The following is a 17,317-nucleotide window of genomic DNA, read 5'->3' as shown; positions in this document are numbered from 1 at the left end:
TATGACGCGCTTCACATGTGTAATTCCAAATTAGGTTAGTGAGACGGGTCTGTCTCAGGGATGGATAATTTAAACAGTCCTGTAAACTTACATTCAGTTGCCATATGACCAGGGGCCCCAGTCTCCAGTGTCTGCCCCAGAGCTGAGTATAAATGTATATGACCATTCTTCACAAGCGCAGTGCTTCCAGAAGCCAGAGGTGAGTGGGAGTCAACATCTGCCTGTGGGAATGAGTCAGTGGTAATGGGGGCTGCATAAATCAGCACTATGTGGCTCCATGGGGAGTGCCGCCATGTACATGTTCATCGGAGATGGGTGGGGGACAGAGGCCAGCCTCACAAGACACTGTAGTGAAAGTCTATTTGTGTCAACTGTCCCAGAAAATCTACAGAGCTGAGTTTCTGTATCTACAGGCACGAGTTTTGCTTTGTGGCGGGGGAGGGGGTGAAGACATTTTGGAATTGGACACAGGGTTCACACATCGTATGAACACACACACACACACACACACACACACACACACTGCCATAGTGTTTCACACTAAAAATAGGGTTATCTCCATCTGTGAATTCAGACAGCAAAGTTCTGGCCTTGTGAGCGTGGAGACTTGGATTTGATCCTAAAAACCCATATTTAAACAAAACAAAACAGGCACATTTGAACATGGCTGAAATCCCAGCACTGGGTAGGCAGAGACAGGAAGACCTTGTTGCCCAGAAAATCCAACATGATTTGCAGCTCCAAGGAAATAGAGACCCGTCTCACAAGAGCAAGGCCCGTGACTGCTTGCTTTGTAAGGAACAAACTCCAGGGTATCTTTTCCACACACACTCACACATACACATACTCACACACACTCTCTCTGTGTCTCTGTCTGTCTCTCTGTCTCTGTCTGTCTCTGCCTGCCTGCCTGTCTCTCTCTCCCTCTCCCTCACACACACACACACACAACCACACACACACACACACACACACACACACACACACACACAAAGGCAGGGAGACTTCTATAAGTTTTTACCTCTGCCTGGGCTTCCTCCCAGAAGGGCATCCATCGGAAACTGCCATGGGGAAGAGATTGTGCCCTCATCACTTCGCTGGTACCGATGAGACCTGGCTCACCCACATCTGCCCTCCCACACGTAACCATGGAAGGAAACAGGAGGTGTGGGGCTGTGCTCACAGACGGGTAAGGTCGGAGACCCCGGGATGGCCTTGTCCATCAGCAGGGACCGGTTAACTGTTCTCCCAGTCAGCTGTGGCTACCAGGCTGGGAGACCCCAGGGCAGGCAGCTGGATCCCAAACACCTAGACTTTTGCTCAGTCTGCATTTGTTCGTGAGGACAACTTGTTTACCTATCAGAGCCTTCCTCCCAAAGTCTCAGGTCAGAAATGAAGGCTTGTTCTGTGTTTCTCTCTCATAGTTAACACATCTAAGGAAACCTGCCTGTCCTTCAGGCTCCTGAGTGGTCTTGGTCACTGAGGACAGACACTATGCAAAAGTGGTGTCCAGCAGAGCATGAAGTGCTCCGGGGCACCCAGACATTCCAATTAAGTGGAGGCCTCTCCTACCCTCCCCCACTGCCCCTGAGAACTACAGCTTTGCTCTGGGAGACACGAGGGCCACACACAACTGCCCAGACTCCTTGCTACAACCGAATCCAGGCATTCCTCAGTGTTTCCTCGCTGATCAAAATCACCCTAGAAGGTTCAAAAACTAATAGTGTTATTTACAGAAGCCCAGCTTCTGGGTCAGAACTATTTGTATTGTTTAAGTTTGTGTGTATTTGGAAAGCTAGACTGTTCTACCATGGAGGTGAGGGGGGTGGGGGGTGGGGGGGATGGGATGGGAATTTACAAAGCACGCGCTGGGGAGGGCAATCCCCTGCACTCCTACGCTGCACAAAGCTACCCACCATCCTCAAAGCCCAGCTGGCCCAGTCCGCAGTACAGTGAGGGAACAGGCAGCTTCAGAGTTGTTCTGCAGACACACGAGCCTGTTGCCTCCCTTAGACCCAGCATCCTTGGACCTGAGACGTCACCATTCATCCACAGGTCAACGATCCGGAATATGATAAACTACCATCCTCTCCCACATTACCCTCTGTCCCTCGTGGCAAAGCTTACATCAAGTAACCCCGAGGCAGCAGCCAGGCAGGGTGGACACATACACATTACCGTCGGTGAGGGCAGTTTCTCTAGCGTTGTGAGTCAATCTGCAAACCTCTCAGCAAAGAATGCAAGGATTTCGGCATTCAGGTCCAGGGCACAGAAATTGTTTCAGAGACACTTAAGGTCCCTAAAGCTTAAGGTCTGTATCTCAACATAGTTTCTCACTGGAGATTAAAGAGGGGTCTGTGTGGGGAGAAGAGCTGGACAAGTGTCGAGAGATGTCATCGGAAGCACAAGCACTCTCTTGCTAGAGCAGCTTGTCTAATCACCAGTGAGCATGTGGGTGGCCGCAGCCTCACCCAGAGTTTCTCTCTGAGTGAAAGTATTTGGCATAAGCAGAAGCTCCTTCCCCATCTCGCCTGGATGAGCATTTTGGAAGTGCTTTGTTTACAATGCCCGAGAACACCACCAAATATCCATTCGTTCCTTTCAGGAAGGGAAGACAGCTTCTTCCTGTGTTTAGATGACCGGGGAACAACCATACCCACTTCGTAAAGCGCTTGTCACAGATCTCCACATGAATGTGGGAGAAAGCCGAGTGACCCATAATCTCTCTTACACAGACTGCATGGCAAAAAAAAAAAAAAAAAAAAAAAAAAAAAACCAGAGAGAGAAAAAGAAAAAAATACTGCTTTATTGGATCCATTTTTCTAACTACAAAGACAGCCAACACAAATATCAAACGCTTGCTTTCATATAACAGTCCACTAAGAATGGTTCATGCAACTCCATGATGCGAATATATACAGGTACATACTAGACGCTGGCGCTATGTGTGTGCAGGGTGGCGCATGCTAGCTCTTCACGGTCTCGTGAAAATGTTCAGTATGGCTTTCAGACATTTCTTTCTTTCTTCGAGCTGGGGAAAGGAAAGACACCATCGTACAGACGAACATTTTAAAGATGCATGTCTCTGTGAGAGAGCTTTTCCTGTCTGTGACTAACTCACAACTCCAGCCCATAGGTGCAATTCAGGCATGTTCCATCAGGGGGCATTAACTCCTAAGGCACAATCATTAAACATGTTTTAATTAAACCATGCTTTTTGGTTATAAGGAATAATGGGCCACTGCTATTGACTGTAATAAGCAGCTAATTACAGAAAGCCAACACCAGCCTATCCGTTACAAGTAACTAACCTGAAAACACACTATCCACAGACTGCATATAGAAACGTTGTTTGGTTTTGTTTTTTGTTTTTTATTTTTTTTTGTAATTGTTTTCTTAGATGAAGCAGAGAGCTATAAGGCTTCTGTGAAATAATAATCTTATAATTGGACAAATATATTACACTCCTTTTGTAATGGTTATTTACAAGCACTTTCAGACCTGGCCATTTGGTAGCCTATGGGCATTTGAGCACAGCTCTACTGTGGCCTAGAATGCTCAGTAACTGCATGAGACATGAAAATGCCTCCTGTCTGCGCAGGGGTGACAGGCCCTGATGGAAGGTGCTGGAAAGTCGGGTCTGGATTCTGAGGTGCATTCTCAAGGTGGACACTCACTATTGCTAACATGGAAGCCCTGCTGAGCCTGGACGGGCCATCACCATCCCCATTCTTGAATACCTATATATAAATATATGCCTATATGTACAAGCATGCAAACACAAGGTTGTGTCCCATAGCAGGCAGGTTCTGTTCGGTCCAGGACCTTGTCTTGTGCTGTTCAACTTCCTTGTGCTACGTTTGAAGCCAGATTAAGAACAAAAAATTTCAGCATGCTATTATTAACAAACCTATGGTTTTAGTCACACGGAGGAGGGATCTCATTACAAAAGAGCAGACATGACAACTGGAAGACCTCTAAAACGCACTGGTTAAGGCAGGCAGGTTGTGTAGGAAGCCAGAGCCGACCAAGATCCTATCCATTAATACAAAGGATAAAGGCTCCCAGCAAAGTATTGTTGTGTTTTGTTTTTTTTAAATAGCTTTGGCTCCTACAAATACTTTCATGGTAGAGAATTCAACGCTGGCTCCCACAATGCCGCGGTGTGATGGTAGGGATGAGATAAGGCACTTCCAGTGTTTTACTCCAGTGGGCAGGAGGGTCAGGCTTGGGGTGAGGCTGCCTCCCAGGCCCTGCTTTCCTGGGCCAGCACCTGCCCCTGCCCCACTGGCCAGCCCTCCTCTTGCCTTGAGACGACTTCTCTCAAGAGTTGCGGTGGCTCCGTCTTCTACTCCATCCTTGTCAGAGAGCTACTTCTTCAGACGTTAAGCTCCCAGCATTCAGTGAGTTGGGGTTTCTGAGTGGTACCAGATGTGAGTTCAGTTTATTTCATCAAAGTCTCGCTCGCTGAAGCCCGGTTGTCTGCACCGAGCCGACTCCACACGGCTTCTGCCAGCTCAAACGTGCTGAATTAGGAGTGGGGGTTCGTGCTGGAGAGGTCATTGCGAATGATTTCATTTACTGCAAGAGAACGAGAGGAGAGGTTTAGGGAAATGGTTCCTCACTGCCAACCTCCAAGTTAATAGCAGGGGATGCCGACAACGTTTCTGGCGGGCTATATTCAGTCTGCGATGCTTGGATGCCCCAGAACACCTTCTTAGGACAGGAGTCAACTCCAGGATGTTCCCTAAGTTTGTAAAACAAAATGTTGACACACCACAACACACCCCCCCCCTGGAGTGCGCTGGGTGGCTGATCATGAACCTCCCTTTGTTTGGGACACTTCATTTGTTTTTCTCAAGAGGGGTCAAGGCACAGTGGCCCCCACAAGCCAGTGACTATCACTGTGTGATTGTTGGCAGATGGGCAGGAAATGACAGAAACTAGGGAAGGCCATGGCCAGCAAACAGCCCAACATCCCTCCCTCTCCACCCTGCCTCTCTCTGCCCAACCATGTGATCCACACTGAGATAGGAAATGTCACTGGGCGGTTGTCACCAGGTCCCATTTCTCTAACAGAGTCTGAAGGCAGGGCACCCATACTGACGTCAGGGAACCACCCAGGCTTCCCTTCCCCATGGGCTGGGGCACCCGGCCTGCACCTAGATAAGCCCCTGGAGCTCACTGATGGAGGCCCCAGCCTGTCTGAGGACGCTTCCTGGAGCCATGGGGGGGTGTGCATTTTGTCACCACTCCCTTCCCTAAACGGCCTTTCAACACCCCCTCCCCAGCAATAGTTTGAAGAATAACAATAATAAAACGCAGTTGGGGGAAACCAGGGATTGTACCATGGGAACCGATAACAGAAGGAAGCCTGGCGGCACACAAGAGTCCAGGCTCCTCCAAAGGGGGCTGCCTGCAAGACTCAGGCTCCCTGTACCACTTCTGAGCTGCCCTGCCTAGGGTCTCTTTGCTGTTCCTGTAAGAGTCACGCTTTCAAAGATGAGCTGTGCTGGCTTCCTGGCCAGCCCCGTCAGTGGGGTGTGTGTGTGACACTCATGGACCCCTGTGCCGATGCAGGATTGATCCTTGACCACAGGACCCAGCACACTGTGGAGAGGACTCGTTCTTTTGTGTGGAAAATACCAGAAGGCAGGCAGCCTCCCTCTGGCCCTGTGACTTCACAGCCACTAATGAGGAATAGCAAGGCCCAGGTGCTCGCAGGCTGGTCTGGGACCAGCAATCAGGATTCAACTTGTCCCTGGAGTTCACCCTGGTAGCTCCTTAGCTACCAGCATTTTCCATGATGCTGGGGTGTGGGTGCAGGGCTGCTGCACAGGTCTGAGAGGCAGCCGGGCAGCAGGGACCCCAGGAGGATCAAGGGCGTCTGCTCTGTGCAGCACAAGCCGTAGTCACATGTCCCTCCTGAATCCCTTCTGAGCCCTCAAGGTTTTTCTCTCCGCTCTCCTGCCAACACCCTAGGGCTGAGGCTGAGCTTTACTTTGGCTCCCCAGCAGGGCTACCCTGGGACGAGAGGCCTGTGATTCTTCTTTCCTGTAAGAGGCATACCTGTCTACTCTTTACTTCATCTGTGGCACGCCAGAGAACAGCTGGCAGAGGAAGACCACGGGTTTCTTCCTCTCCTCTCCCCTCCCCTCCCCTCCCTCCCTTCCTCCCTCCCTCCCTCCCTTTCTTTCTTTCTTTGGTGGAAAAAGGCTTGCCTGAAATTAGGATTTCTTGGGGCAAAGTTAGAAGGGCTTAGACACTTGATGAAGCAGAGAGCTGTGTGCAGAGGGTTTCTGTGTGGAGGTGGAGACAAGCCACAGCTCCCTCCTCAGTGCCACACCCATCTGTGTTCCGGTGACAGACAGCTATGTCTGACTGCTGGGGTGTACCTCTTGTCTCATGCTGTCTCCAAGCCTTGAGTACATTAGGGCCCTGGGTGCTCATTGCCCAGGCCTGGTTCCCAGGCAAGGGTAGAGTTAAGACAAGCACCACACCTGGGACTCTGGATTGGTGACTGTCTCTGAGTGGCAGGTGGGCATCTGGAGCTAGGAAAGATGTCTGTGGAGTATGAAATGCCAGGACTTGGAGATGAGTCACCACTTGGAGGCAGAAGCAATCCAATGGGTTCCAAATACGTTTTACCTGAGCTCCAAACAAGAGTGGAGGCACCATTCGAACACTTCCCACGAAGAGAAGCATCGTCTCTCCGCCCATTCTGATCAGAGGACAGACTGGACATCAGACCCGTCATCCCTCTAACATGCTTACTAGTGAAAGCAACTTCGAGAGGAGGCATAAGAGATAACATCGAGGAGGACAAGGGGATGCTAAGGAAGGCCACGATGAGGAGTGGGAGGGGCTGGGAGAGGAAGGGAGTTTCCTGTTCAAGTGGCAGGACCTGAGTGCGAATCCCCAGCGCTTATGTTAAAAAGCCTGGTGTGGATGCCCACCTATTACCCCAGCACCGTGGGGTACAGAGGCAGGAGAGTCACTGGGTATTGCTGGCTGTCGGCCTAGCTCCAGGTTCAGTGAGATCCCATTTCAAGGGAATGAGGTGGACAGTGATGATGGACCAGGAGAGAGCTCTGAGAATCTGAAGATCAACAGTGACCCACGGAGTCCCATGCCATGAGGGTGATGGCATGGGTCAGAGATATCAAAAGCCAGCTGAGAATCTTCTAGTTACTCATGGGTCTGACAAGACCACAAAAGTGATGCTTTAAAGGTAAAAGGGGAAGAAACATGAGATGTGGGCTTCCCCCTGCTGCCCACTGGGGCACCTAAGCCTCAAAGGGAGAGCCCTGCCGAGGGGTGGGGAATTACTCAGTGGTCTTCAGCCACAGGGGCCCCCACTGGAGGCAGCGGTCGGTCACCGAATGTCTACCTACTTTGCTTTCTCAGTCTTGCTTGGGGCTACCAGCAAGATCTCAGGTGGCTCCCTAGCTTCCCTGTGCCAGTGCTGTTTGTCAGGCTCATGCCGTCCAGTTACGATCGTGAAGTTTCACAAGCACAAACATGTAAGCTTTCCCGGAGCTGCCCACGGGGCTGAGCGGGGCAGACAGAAACTGATGGACAGCAAAGACAGCGGGGGCAGCATTCCGCGCAGCTTTCCATACCGCTGCAATGGCGACAGGACGCTCGGCTATTTGTAAGACAGAGGGGTGCATTTTGCTACAGGCACGTCTTGTCTTTGATAAAGCCCGTGAAGTCACCTGCCCCTCCACTTTATAGACAGGCAGGGGGCACACCTGAGGTGGTGTAGTGACAGGTGGCTGACCGACAACTTCATCCCCTCTCTTTTTCCTGTCATCGCCTTCTCTTCCATGAGGTCACCACTCTGGGCCCCTGTCAGCCCACGTTTCCCTGGCTCTGCTGGTTCCTCTGGGGTGGCTTTCTCTCTGATACAGCTGTGGTGGTGCCACCCACGAGTTCCCACCGTTGCCTCCTCTCCACTGATAATTTCCATCTTCTTATGCAGCTTTTCCACTGACACCAAGGCTTCCCTTTATAGAGGTGTTTTGAACTGCAGGTGACATGTGACCCTCGCCACTTGCCTGAAAGAGGAACCTCTGCTCACTTAGTCAGATGTCCCTTAACAGGATGTGGCAAACTGTTAGACCACAATTCAATTTAATAAGTAAGAAGGGTTTTTTCCCTTATATTTGATTTTTCTCTAAAATGCTCCTAAGGTGGAAACTATTGCTTTCTCTCTCGCTCTCTGAAGTTATGTGTGTGGCACTTTGAATTATTACAATAACCTGGGATGTGCCCACAGGCTGCGTGTGTCCCTACGAATCTCATCTACATACCCACACTCACACCCACCCCTGTGTGCATGCCTGGAATTGAGTGAAATAGAAAGTCAGCAATTTCTCAAGTATTAAAAAAAAAAAAAAAAAAAAAAAAAAAAAAAACTAAAGAGTTCAAAGTGTAGGCATAGCCTCCTACCTGTGTTCACAGTACCTGTAAATCTTATATTTTTGGTTGTGAGCCTAGACTTTAACGGCTGAGCCATCTCTCCAGCTCAGTACCTGTAACTCTTAATGAGGGTCTTCCCAGCTCTGCATAGGAGCTTCTTGGCCTATGAGTTGTGCAAATCACTAGCAAGGCAGAGAGTCCTCCCCAAGTGTGGCAGTCACACTTAAACATAGCTGCTGTATTCTTTTTTTAAATGCCCTTTCCGAAAACTGGCAGGGGCCTTTCGGGTGCTTGTGAGAGTCAGAGCTCACATCTCTGGTCACTTGTGGGTTCTGTGTAACTGTGCAGACAACACTGTAAACCAATGAGTGTTCATGAGAGCATGTGTGTTTCAGCCTCTCTCTTGTCCTCTGAAGGACAAAGCACCTGAATTCTTGGTTTCTAAAGTTGACTGAGCGTCTTAAGTCAAACTCTAAGGAATGAACAGTTACTTTGCCCACCATTCACACACCTTTGGTGGGGTTTAGGGTTCAGTCTGTACTTTGGGAGGGGGCTTGCGGTGTCTATGATAAGGAATATTGAAGTAAGCGGTTCTGCCCGGGAGAGACACCGCGGAAGGCCATCTGGGCATTGGTGGCCTTTGTCTCCAGCTGCTGTGGTCTGGGTCTGTGCATCACACACCATGTAGAGACCCCGCTGGCCCTCTGCTGAATTTTAGAAGTCTACTCCACTAGGAAACTCATGAAAAGATTGGGTGTCTGGGATCTGTTGAGAAGGTGACAGGCAACAAAGGGATACAGGCCTCTGAGAAATCCTGTGGCCAGCTCTTCTACACTCACTCTCATGCCGTCCCTGTCGTCATGGTTTTAACTTGCAAAGCTCCGCAGGCACAGAGTTTCTGCCTCTGCAGCAATGCTTGTATTTTACTGTTGCTCACTTTCCCTGCTCCCCGAGTCACATGAAACAAAGTATCAGCGCATGCCCCCTTACCAGCTCCTGACGAAGTATCAGCGCATGCCCCCTTACCAGCTCCTGACAAAGTATCAGCGCATGCCCCCTTACCAGCTCCTGACAAAGTATCAGTGCATGTCCCCTTACCAGCTCCTGACAAAGTATAAGCGCATGCCCCCTTACCAGCTCCTGACAACACACTGGGCTTCTGTTGGGCCAAAGAGCTGGCTTGTTTCGTTTTGTTTGTTTTAGTCATTTCTCCCATATTTAAGTCTTTTTTTTTTTTTTTAAGGTGCGCTGACTGAGGTAAGCAATCAAAGATCCACACAAAGCCTGAGCTGTCACTTGTTTTCCGGACACTGCAAGAACAAATAGCCCTGGGGTCAGTGTCTCTCCCGCTATGAGGCTGACAGCCGGTGGACAAAAACCCTCAGAGAAGCAGCTGTTAAGTGGTACTGGGGAGCCATTCACACTACTTCACCGTGGCGGGTTTAAGTCCCATGGGCTACTCTTGGATGTGACCAGTGAGGGATGAGATGAGGCAAGCTGTAACAGAAGGCTCCAACCAGACATGACCATTGCTTCTCTGCTTCCCCCTTCATTTTAAACCTTGGCACCCTTCAATCCTGCCCTTTCGGGTGGCTGGGGGGGGGCGTCCACCTCACACACCTTAATAATAGTCCTAGGTGAGCTGACAGTGCGTGTGTCCGTGTGTCTGGGACGGGACTCTGCCGAGTGACAATGATGCCGCTTTAAGTTTCGGTGGAAAGTAACCGTCCCAGAGGAAAGACCAGGACCTAAAAGTCTAGTTTGTCACCTAGATGAAGGATGTCCTGTGATTAGAATGGATGCACAGAAGAACCCAGGAAGGAAGCCCATCATATGCTGTGTGAGAAAATACCCTGGCCTTGTTTGCAGTGGGCACAACCCAATCCTGTATTTCCTGGCAGCATCGTAGGCTAGGTGAGGACGTCACTAGAACTTGGGAGCAAGCGAGTCTCTGTGTGGAGGATCCAAGACTTTTCTCCAGAAAAGCCACCCTGGGTCTGGGGAAGCTATGGTGGGAGGTATGGTCGGGAAGGTGGCAGCAGACCCCGGGGTCTCCCAGATTGTATGTCCTTCCACCAGCGAATGGGAAAACAAATGGGCCCTGAGTGAGAGTGTCAGATCAGGGTGTGAACGACAGCCTGCCTCCACGGCGAGGAGCTTGCCTTGCCTCCCTACCAACCACCCATCCAGTGCCCACCATGTGTGGGGGCACAGCTCGTGAGCCTCTTGGTGTGACTCTCAGGAATGAGTCTGTCTTTGACCTAGGGGTCAGGCCGACAGGTCCTCGGGTGATGAGGGAAGGCAGGGACAGGTGGGAAACAGCCGGTGGGTGTGGTGCCGTCACTCGGGAGCTCCCAGACAGTCATGGGAAGACTGGTTTAGGAAACCTAAGCCTCTTCCAGGTCTCTACAGGGCAAAGCAATGGCGTCATCCACAGTCTGGGGTCTGGGAGTCACGAGGCCACTGGTGAACTTTCTAGTCACTGACTGTGAGAAGGAGGAGGAAAAGCCCCGGCAGTGCATTGGAAGTCACAAGGTCTGAATCGAATGCAAAGCAGAGCAGAGCCGCACTGCACAGCCAAACCCGTGCGCCGGGCTCAAAATGGCTACCCAGAGGTACCGCTGCAGCCTCACCTCGGGCTTGGGAACATTATCCTTCAGACTCCCTGGGGTGTGCATGTTACCATGGTTATCAGAGCAAGCATCTGTACTGGGCTTTCAGGTCAGTACTAGGGTTAGATGCAGCCATGATATCTGGTCAAAACCGGAAAAACGGTGTTTTGACACCGCCGAGCCCTCTCTACCTGGCCACCCACATGCCCACATGGTCCAGTTGTCCCCCTTTCTTGAGACTGTCTGAGGATGAGCAGTGACCCAAGTAAGTGGAGAGGCCAGAGAAGGGGGCCGCCCTCAGCCTGGGAATGAGGAACCGTGAGAGACAGGTAAAGCTGTTTCTGATGATATTCAGATGCCCCGATTCTCACTCTTAGACACTAGATTCAGACTTGAAGGATTCAAACTCTGGTTCATCAATTTCAGCCCACATAGCTGCATTACTTTCACATTCAAAACGTTTACCAAGCATAGATAAGGGTCACACTTTTTAACACAAACAAAACACCACTGAAGTGCCATATAAAAACCTTTCTCTGCTTAACATACTGTTCACTTAGCAGCGACACCCAGCCTCAGGGACCCATGACACAAAGCAGGGACCCTCAGCACGGACCGCCTGCAGGCACGAGGGAACCCTTTATTTCTGGAGAGAGGGCTTTCCTTAGCGCTGTCTTCATCTTTTTCACAGAAGCAGGATGGGGAGCAAAGCCTGAGCAATCCTTACAGAACCCCACATGGCACCACGTGGGGGCCCACGGACCCTCCCACACGGGTTGACACGTGGCATAAACAAGCATAAGGCACAAAAGCAGTGGCTACGCTCTGCCTCCATTTTTCTGAGGGACAGAAAAATGCATGTTTTCCCCCAGACCTCAAGACATTGAGAATATTTTTATTTTTAAGAGAAGCCAAAATAACCTTTTTGGGGGTAGTGAAACCAAACAGGAAGGGCATTCTCTCCCATTCCTATGACTAAAAGATAATTACCAAAAAAAAAAAAAAAAAAAAAGTATTTGTTAACCTTCCCAGAAAATGCACCTTTAGCTAAAACCTTTAGCTAAAGTTAGACTTGTAATCTACGCGGATAGCGATTTAGGTAAGCGGACCCAGAAATACCTACAGCTGAACGCAATTCTTAAATAGCTAAACTTCTAAGAAGTACCTTGTGCCTGCCGCCTTGAACTTTTACAATATAATGATTCTCGGAACAAGAGAGGCGCATAGTAATGGTGGTTGAAACTCTTAGTATACACACATTTCCGTTGCTCTAACTTTCATTTCCAGGGAGTGTGATACGTGTACTCGCCACGCAGTGAGTTGCAGGGTGCATAGTTCTAGATGTTTTCTACATGAAGTACTGCACTAGACAGGTGCTAAGAACAAAAATGCCATTTGAATTAGAGGACAGAGGAGAGGACGAGAGAGACATGGGGGAAAGAGACGTTTTTATCCTGCCATCGCCGTACTGGTGCCATCCAGAGGTGGCCCAGGTCTGTTCCTCTAGAATGTTCAGATTTCTTGAGAAGGTACAACCTCTAGAGAGCTGGTTCTCAACCCGTGAGTCTGGACCCCTTCAAGGTTGCAGATGTTTACACTACGGTTCCCAAGAGTAGCAGAGATACAGTTAGGAAGTCACAAACAAAATAGTGTTGTGCTTGGGGGTCATGACAACATGAGGGACTGCATTAAAGGGTGGAGGTATTAGGAAGGTTGAGCATCACCGACCTAGACAGTCTCTGGTGACTCTCCTTCGCAAGCAGACCCTTTGATCCATCATCGCCCAGTGCCCAGCACTCTGCATGCCCACAACTGCCCAGTGACAGCGGTCAGCCCTCCAGGGCCCAGGGCCACTGTGAACCAGGCAGAGGAAGGACATGGGTTTTCAGTATGTGCATCATGACCATGTCAACGTGAAAAAGGCACACTCTGAGCACGTCTGGGAGAGCTCTGTGCTTCTGATTTTCTTGCAGATGCCCCGGGGAGCAGAGCAGATAGCACAGCCTCTCGGCTTCCATTAAAAAGAGAGCACCTGCCTCACCTGGCTGTCCTGCGTTCCATCTCAGCCTTCACTTAGTTTTATCTTTTAATCGTAGTAAGACACTGCCACGGGGCTTGCTATTTCTGGAAGGAGAGAGTGGGGCATTGGGAGGATTGAGTGACAACAAGTCACAGTTTTAATAAACATGGCCCTCCACCTGGAGTGGGGCTAGCTCTGCCGCACGCTGCCGCTACGCGGGACCGTCAGCCGGTTAGGATGGAATGATTTTCCTATCGTAGGTAGCCTGCTTCCCTATTTAGCCTGAAAACTCCCGGGCACGCAGACAGCCGTGTGGAAACTCCAGCGGGGCTGGCCACGTGGCGGGAGATTCCACAGGCCTGGCCATCCAGTTGATGCAGGCTGGAGAATGTTTCCATATCATCTGCTCTGCTAGTTTATCTGTGCCAAACTCCTTCAGCAATTACTCACCGGCATCATTAAAGCACCCACAAGTGTTTTTTTTTTTTTTTTCCTTTTCCAGGGCTTTCGCTTGTGTTGTTAGAAAATATAAAATATATCTTCCCAAATTATAAAGTAACCACTCAACAGCATTAACGGAATTGAAAAAAGAAAGCAAAAAGTATAAGTGAAAATAAAAACCAGTGAACCTGAAGGACAGCGACCCAGCCTGAGTTTCCACTTTGTCTTTCTCAAATTGTTCTGGCCTGTACAAAGGCTCTCCTTCCTTCCAAACACAAAGGGGGACTCACATGTCACTGTTTGACATGTGACCTGTGAGAAGGTCAAGGGACCAGGTCAAGATGCGGAAGCCACACTCCAGTAGCCTGCTTCCCACCTGGAGCCCGGGCAGACCCGGCTGAGTGTCTTCAGCATCACTAGGTGTGAGGGTAGCAAGTGCTACTCACTCAGCACAAGGAGCTGCCTGTCCCCTGCCCTTGCAGGAGGCGGGGCCTACAGGAGGCGGGGCCTGCAGGAGGCGGGGCCTGCTTCATTTGACCTTGACTAGAGCCTCTCGTGGCCTAAGAGCTGTTCAGTAGGTCTGTCAGGTGTGACCGTTACATTTTGTGTAATGAAACAGCCACTTATAAAAAAAAAAAAAAAGGTACGGAGAGAAAGAGGTCAGGATGTTTGAACATCCCAGCAACCCTGGCATTGGGCAAAGCACACGCAGTGGGTATGGGCCTGAGGCAACCAGCCTCAGTTGTCTTATGCCTGTTGAGAACACTCACATTTGACAATTAGCACCTCTTCCAGAAGGCCCTGGAGTGCTAGGAAGATGTCAGGAGTGCGGCTGTCACACAAGCATGAGGACTTGAGTTCAGTTCCCCAGAACCAACGTAAAAAGCCATGGGCTGGGGTGTGCGCTTGCAACCCCAGGGCTGAGGAGGCAGAGCCAGAGAAGGATGTCTGGGGTTTGCTGGCTAGTCAGACTCGCCTACTTAGGAAGTCCTAATGGCTAGTCAGACTTAGGACTTAGGAAGTCCTAGGCCAGTGACAGACTGTCTCAAAAACAAGGTGCTAGCTCATGAGAAATGAGGCCTAAGGTTGACTTCTGACATCACACACACACACACACACACACACACACACACACACACACGCCCCAGGAACGAAGACTCAATGATTGGCCAGGCCCTAAAGCAGCACACACTTACCTCTCCATCTATCTCTTAATGTCACTAACCCCTGTCCCACATGCAGTGAAGGCCACATGGGCACCATGGTCACAACCTTCTGGGATCTGGTACCACCTTAACATCTTTAGGCTTCACAAGCCACAGGTCCCCTGCTCCTCCTGCAGCCCAGTTGGTCATAGTGAACATAGCCTGGGACTGGGAGACTAGAACTCAGTGTTCCTTCCATGCCTCCTATGAGCATGGGGAGACTCAGAGCACTCATGGGTTCTGGCTGATACAGGCCACAGCAATGTCCACAGAGGAGTCCAGGAGAGGCCGTGTCTGTTTTTATGTCTCAGTAGGATGTCCTAAACACATTTCTCTTCTGATGCTCTACAGGAGACCAAGTGTAACTCCCCCAGGAAAACAGATGTTCCTCATCTTCAGAACATCCCATATACTGCCCAAACCCCAAGAAGCAATTATGGATGTTTTACTTTTCTTTACTTTTATTTTATGTGTGTGAGTGTTTTGCCTGTACCATGTACACGCAGTGCCCACAGAAGCCAGAAGGAGGTATCAGATCCCCGGAGACTGGCGTCACATACAGTTGTGAGCAGCCGTGGAGGATTTGGGAATCTAGAGGCGCAGCTAGTGCTCTTAACGGCTGAGCCGTCTTTCTGGCCCCAGGAATTTGTTCCTTAAAAACGGGAATAATCGTGCTAGAAGTGATGTTTTGGCTGAGGTTTCGGGACACTTAATGGTTCTCGGGGACGTGGTAGCAGGTGATATTAGGGAAGTGGGAGATGCTGTGAAAGGAAATGCAGAGAGGGATGAGGAGGCTGCATGCTTCCTTGGGGGGGGGGTCTGAATCCTATTACAGAGGCCAAGTGAGCAGGGTACTCCCCCACCCCGTCCCACAGCTTTGAAGCCTGGCACACACGTGTACACTGACGTAGGGCCCCCTGAGATAGCCACTTTAGCTCACCTGCTGAGCACGGGTAACCTCAGGGCAGCAGCTGGGTCTCATTGCCCTGAGGCTGTGAGAGTTGACATGGCTTGCCTGGGCCTTGCTCAGATACTGCAACGGGAGCTCAAATGTAGATCTCATCTTTGGTAAGCAATATGGCTTCTACAGAAGTGTTTTTGACTATTACTACCTCTTAGGCAAAAGCCCCGTGAAGCCCCGCAGCCGAGGGGCACAGGATGGGCGTTTCATCCCATGGAGTCTACAGTAAGGGCCCCGCGTTCGTAGGAGGCTGTCACTTAGTTGGACTTGGTGGCCAACCGATTCCACTGTTACAGGGATACAGAGTGTCACCCTCTTTCTTGACTCTCCTCGGTGCCGGGACTACAGGCATGCACCGCTAAACCATCTATTTATTTTCATAAAGTAACTGCAGACAGGGTCTCTTTTTCTCACTATGTAGCACTGGGTAGACTGGAACTAGCTGCGCAGACCAGGCAGGCCTCAAACTCACTCAGACCCACCTGCCTCTGCCTCCCAAGTGCTGGGATTAAAGCTGTGTGCCACTGTCTCCAGCCTGTGAATCCATCATCTTGTCATACATTTTGCCTCTCAGGCCCTTGGGTTCAATCTCAGCCAAGTTCAGATGGCTACGGTGGTACCCTGGCTTTGCCTTCTTGTCTTCCTACTCATCCTGGCTGGCATTAACCTTTGCTCTCTCCATCACTGAAGTTTACACCCTCTTAAGGCTCAGCTGTGGATGGTCAGTCTCTAGATGCTCAAGTTCCTGCCTGAGAGGATTTGCTACACCAAGAGGCCTGCCAGCTCAGTTTCCTGTTTTCCTCTCACACCACTGGGTATAGTGAAGGATGACTCTTCTTCTCTGGTTATAATTCTCACAGTCTGTCTCCCTCCTCCACCCTGACTAGTGGGTCCGCTGAACCCCTTGCAGGCTCCAAAGGCCCACCAAGCCAGCTTTGCCAGAAGATCTCTCCTACATCAATGCCTATCAAGGCTGTTCCCTCCTGAGCCACAGTCAGGCATGCCAGAATAGAACTCTGAGCTCCTATGGCCTGGACAACTCTGCAAGCTGTCCTCTGCCTCCTGAATGCAGGACACTTCTCTCCATGTGGAGCCTTCCGCTTGTAATCGTCTACCCAGGACAACCATGTCCACAATCTACCTTTCTGACCATCTATAAAAGGCTACTTAGCCCATCCCCTGTATTCTCATAGTTCCTGTGATAGGACACCCCAGGGATCTGGTGTGCCCCCTCCCTCTAGACTAAAGTCACTTTGAAGAGCGATCTGTCCTGCCATCAACTGCTGACAAAGAGGTCAGTCACGGGCTCTGCTTCCCTGCTGTGGGATCTGTACAGGAAACGGAGATGGCTAACGTGGAAATCAAGGAGAAGAAAGAGTCAGAAACAGGCAGGCAAATGAGACCCTGCGATCTCCAGCACATATTGACCCTGCAGTGGAAAAAAAAAAAATCCCAAGATTGAATTCTTGTATTGATTAACCAATTATTAATCTTTATGGAGGCTATTCCAACACTGCACATAATGAGCAATTCATCAAAGTATATTAGGTGCCATGGAAGTTGCATTCGGTATAAAGAGCCATTAAGCTCTTTGTAATTGCACATTACTGGAGCTTTCCTCGGACCTAAATCAAATCAACAGGACTGGTGTGTA

At 50.2% G+C, this 17,317-nt stretch overlaps 2 protein-coding genes across 5 annotated transcripts in view; one reads left to right on the top strand and one right to left on the bottom strand.

The window, feature by feature from the left end:
* Positions 1 to 17,317, top strand: part of Pard6g (par-6 family cell polarity regulator gamma) — a 1,244,350-nt gene that overhangs the window by 469,510 nt on the left and 757,523 nt on the right. The window lies entirely within an intron of this gene.
* Positions 2,787 to 17,317, bottom strand: part of Nfatc1 (nuclear factor of activated T cells 1) — a 107,391-nt gene continuing 92,860 nt past the window's right edge. For all 3 annotated transcript variants that reach the window (XM_051202237.1, XM_051202240.1, XM_051202238.1), the window contains exon 10: positions 2,787 to 4,581. In XM_051202237.1, coding sequence (XP_051058194.1) covers positions 4,532 to 4,581 — 50 coding nt within the window. In that variant the 3' untranslated portion in view covers positions 2,787 to 4,531. The remainder of the gene's footprint in view (positions 4,582 to 17,317) is intronic.

Source organism: Phodopus roborovskii, unplaced genomic scaffold, assembly GCF_943737965.1.
Source record: "Phodopus roborovskii unplaced genomic scaffold, PHOROB, whole genome shotgun sequence".
Lineage (NCBI taxonomy): Eukaryota > Metazoa > Chordata > Mammalia > Rodentia > Cricetidae > Phodopus > Phodopus roborovskii.
Note: the sequence above shows the minus strand (reverse complement) of the source record. Positions and strands in the feature narration are given on the sequence as shown.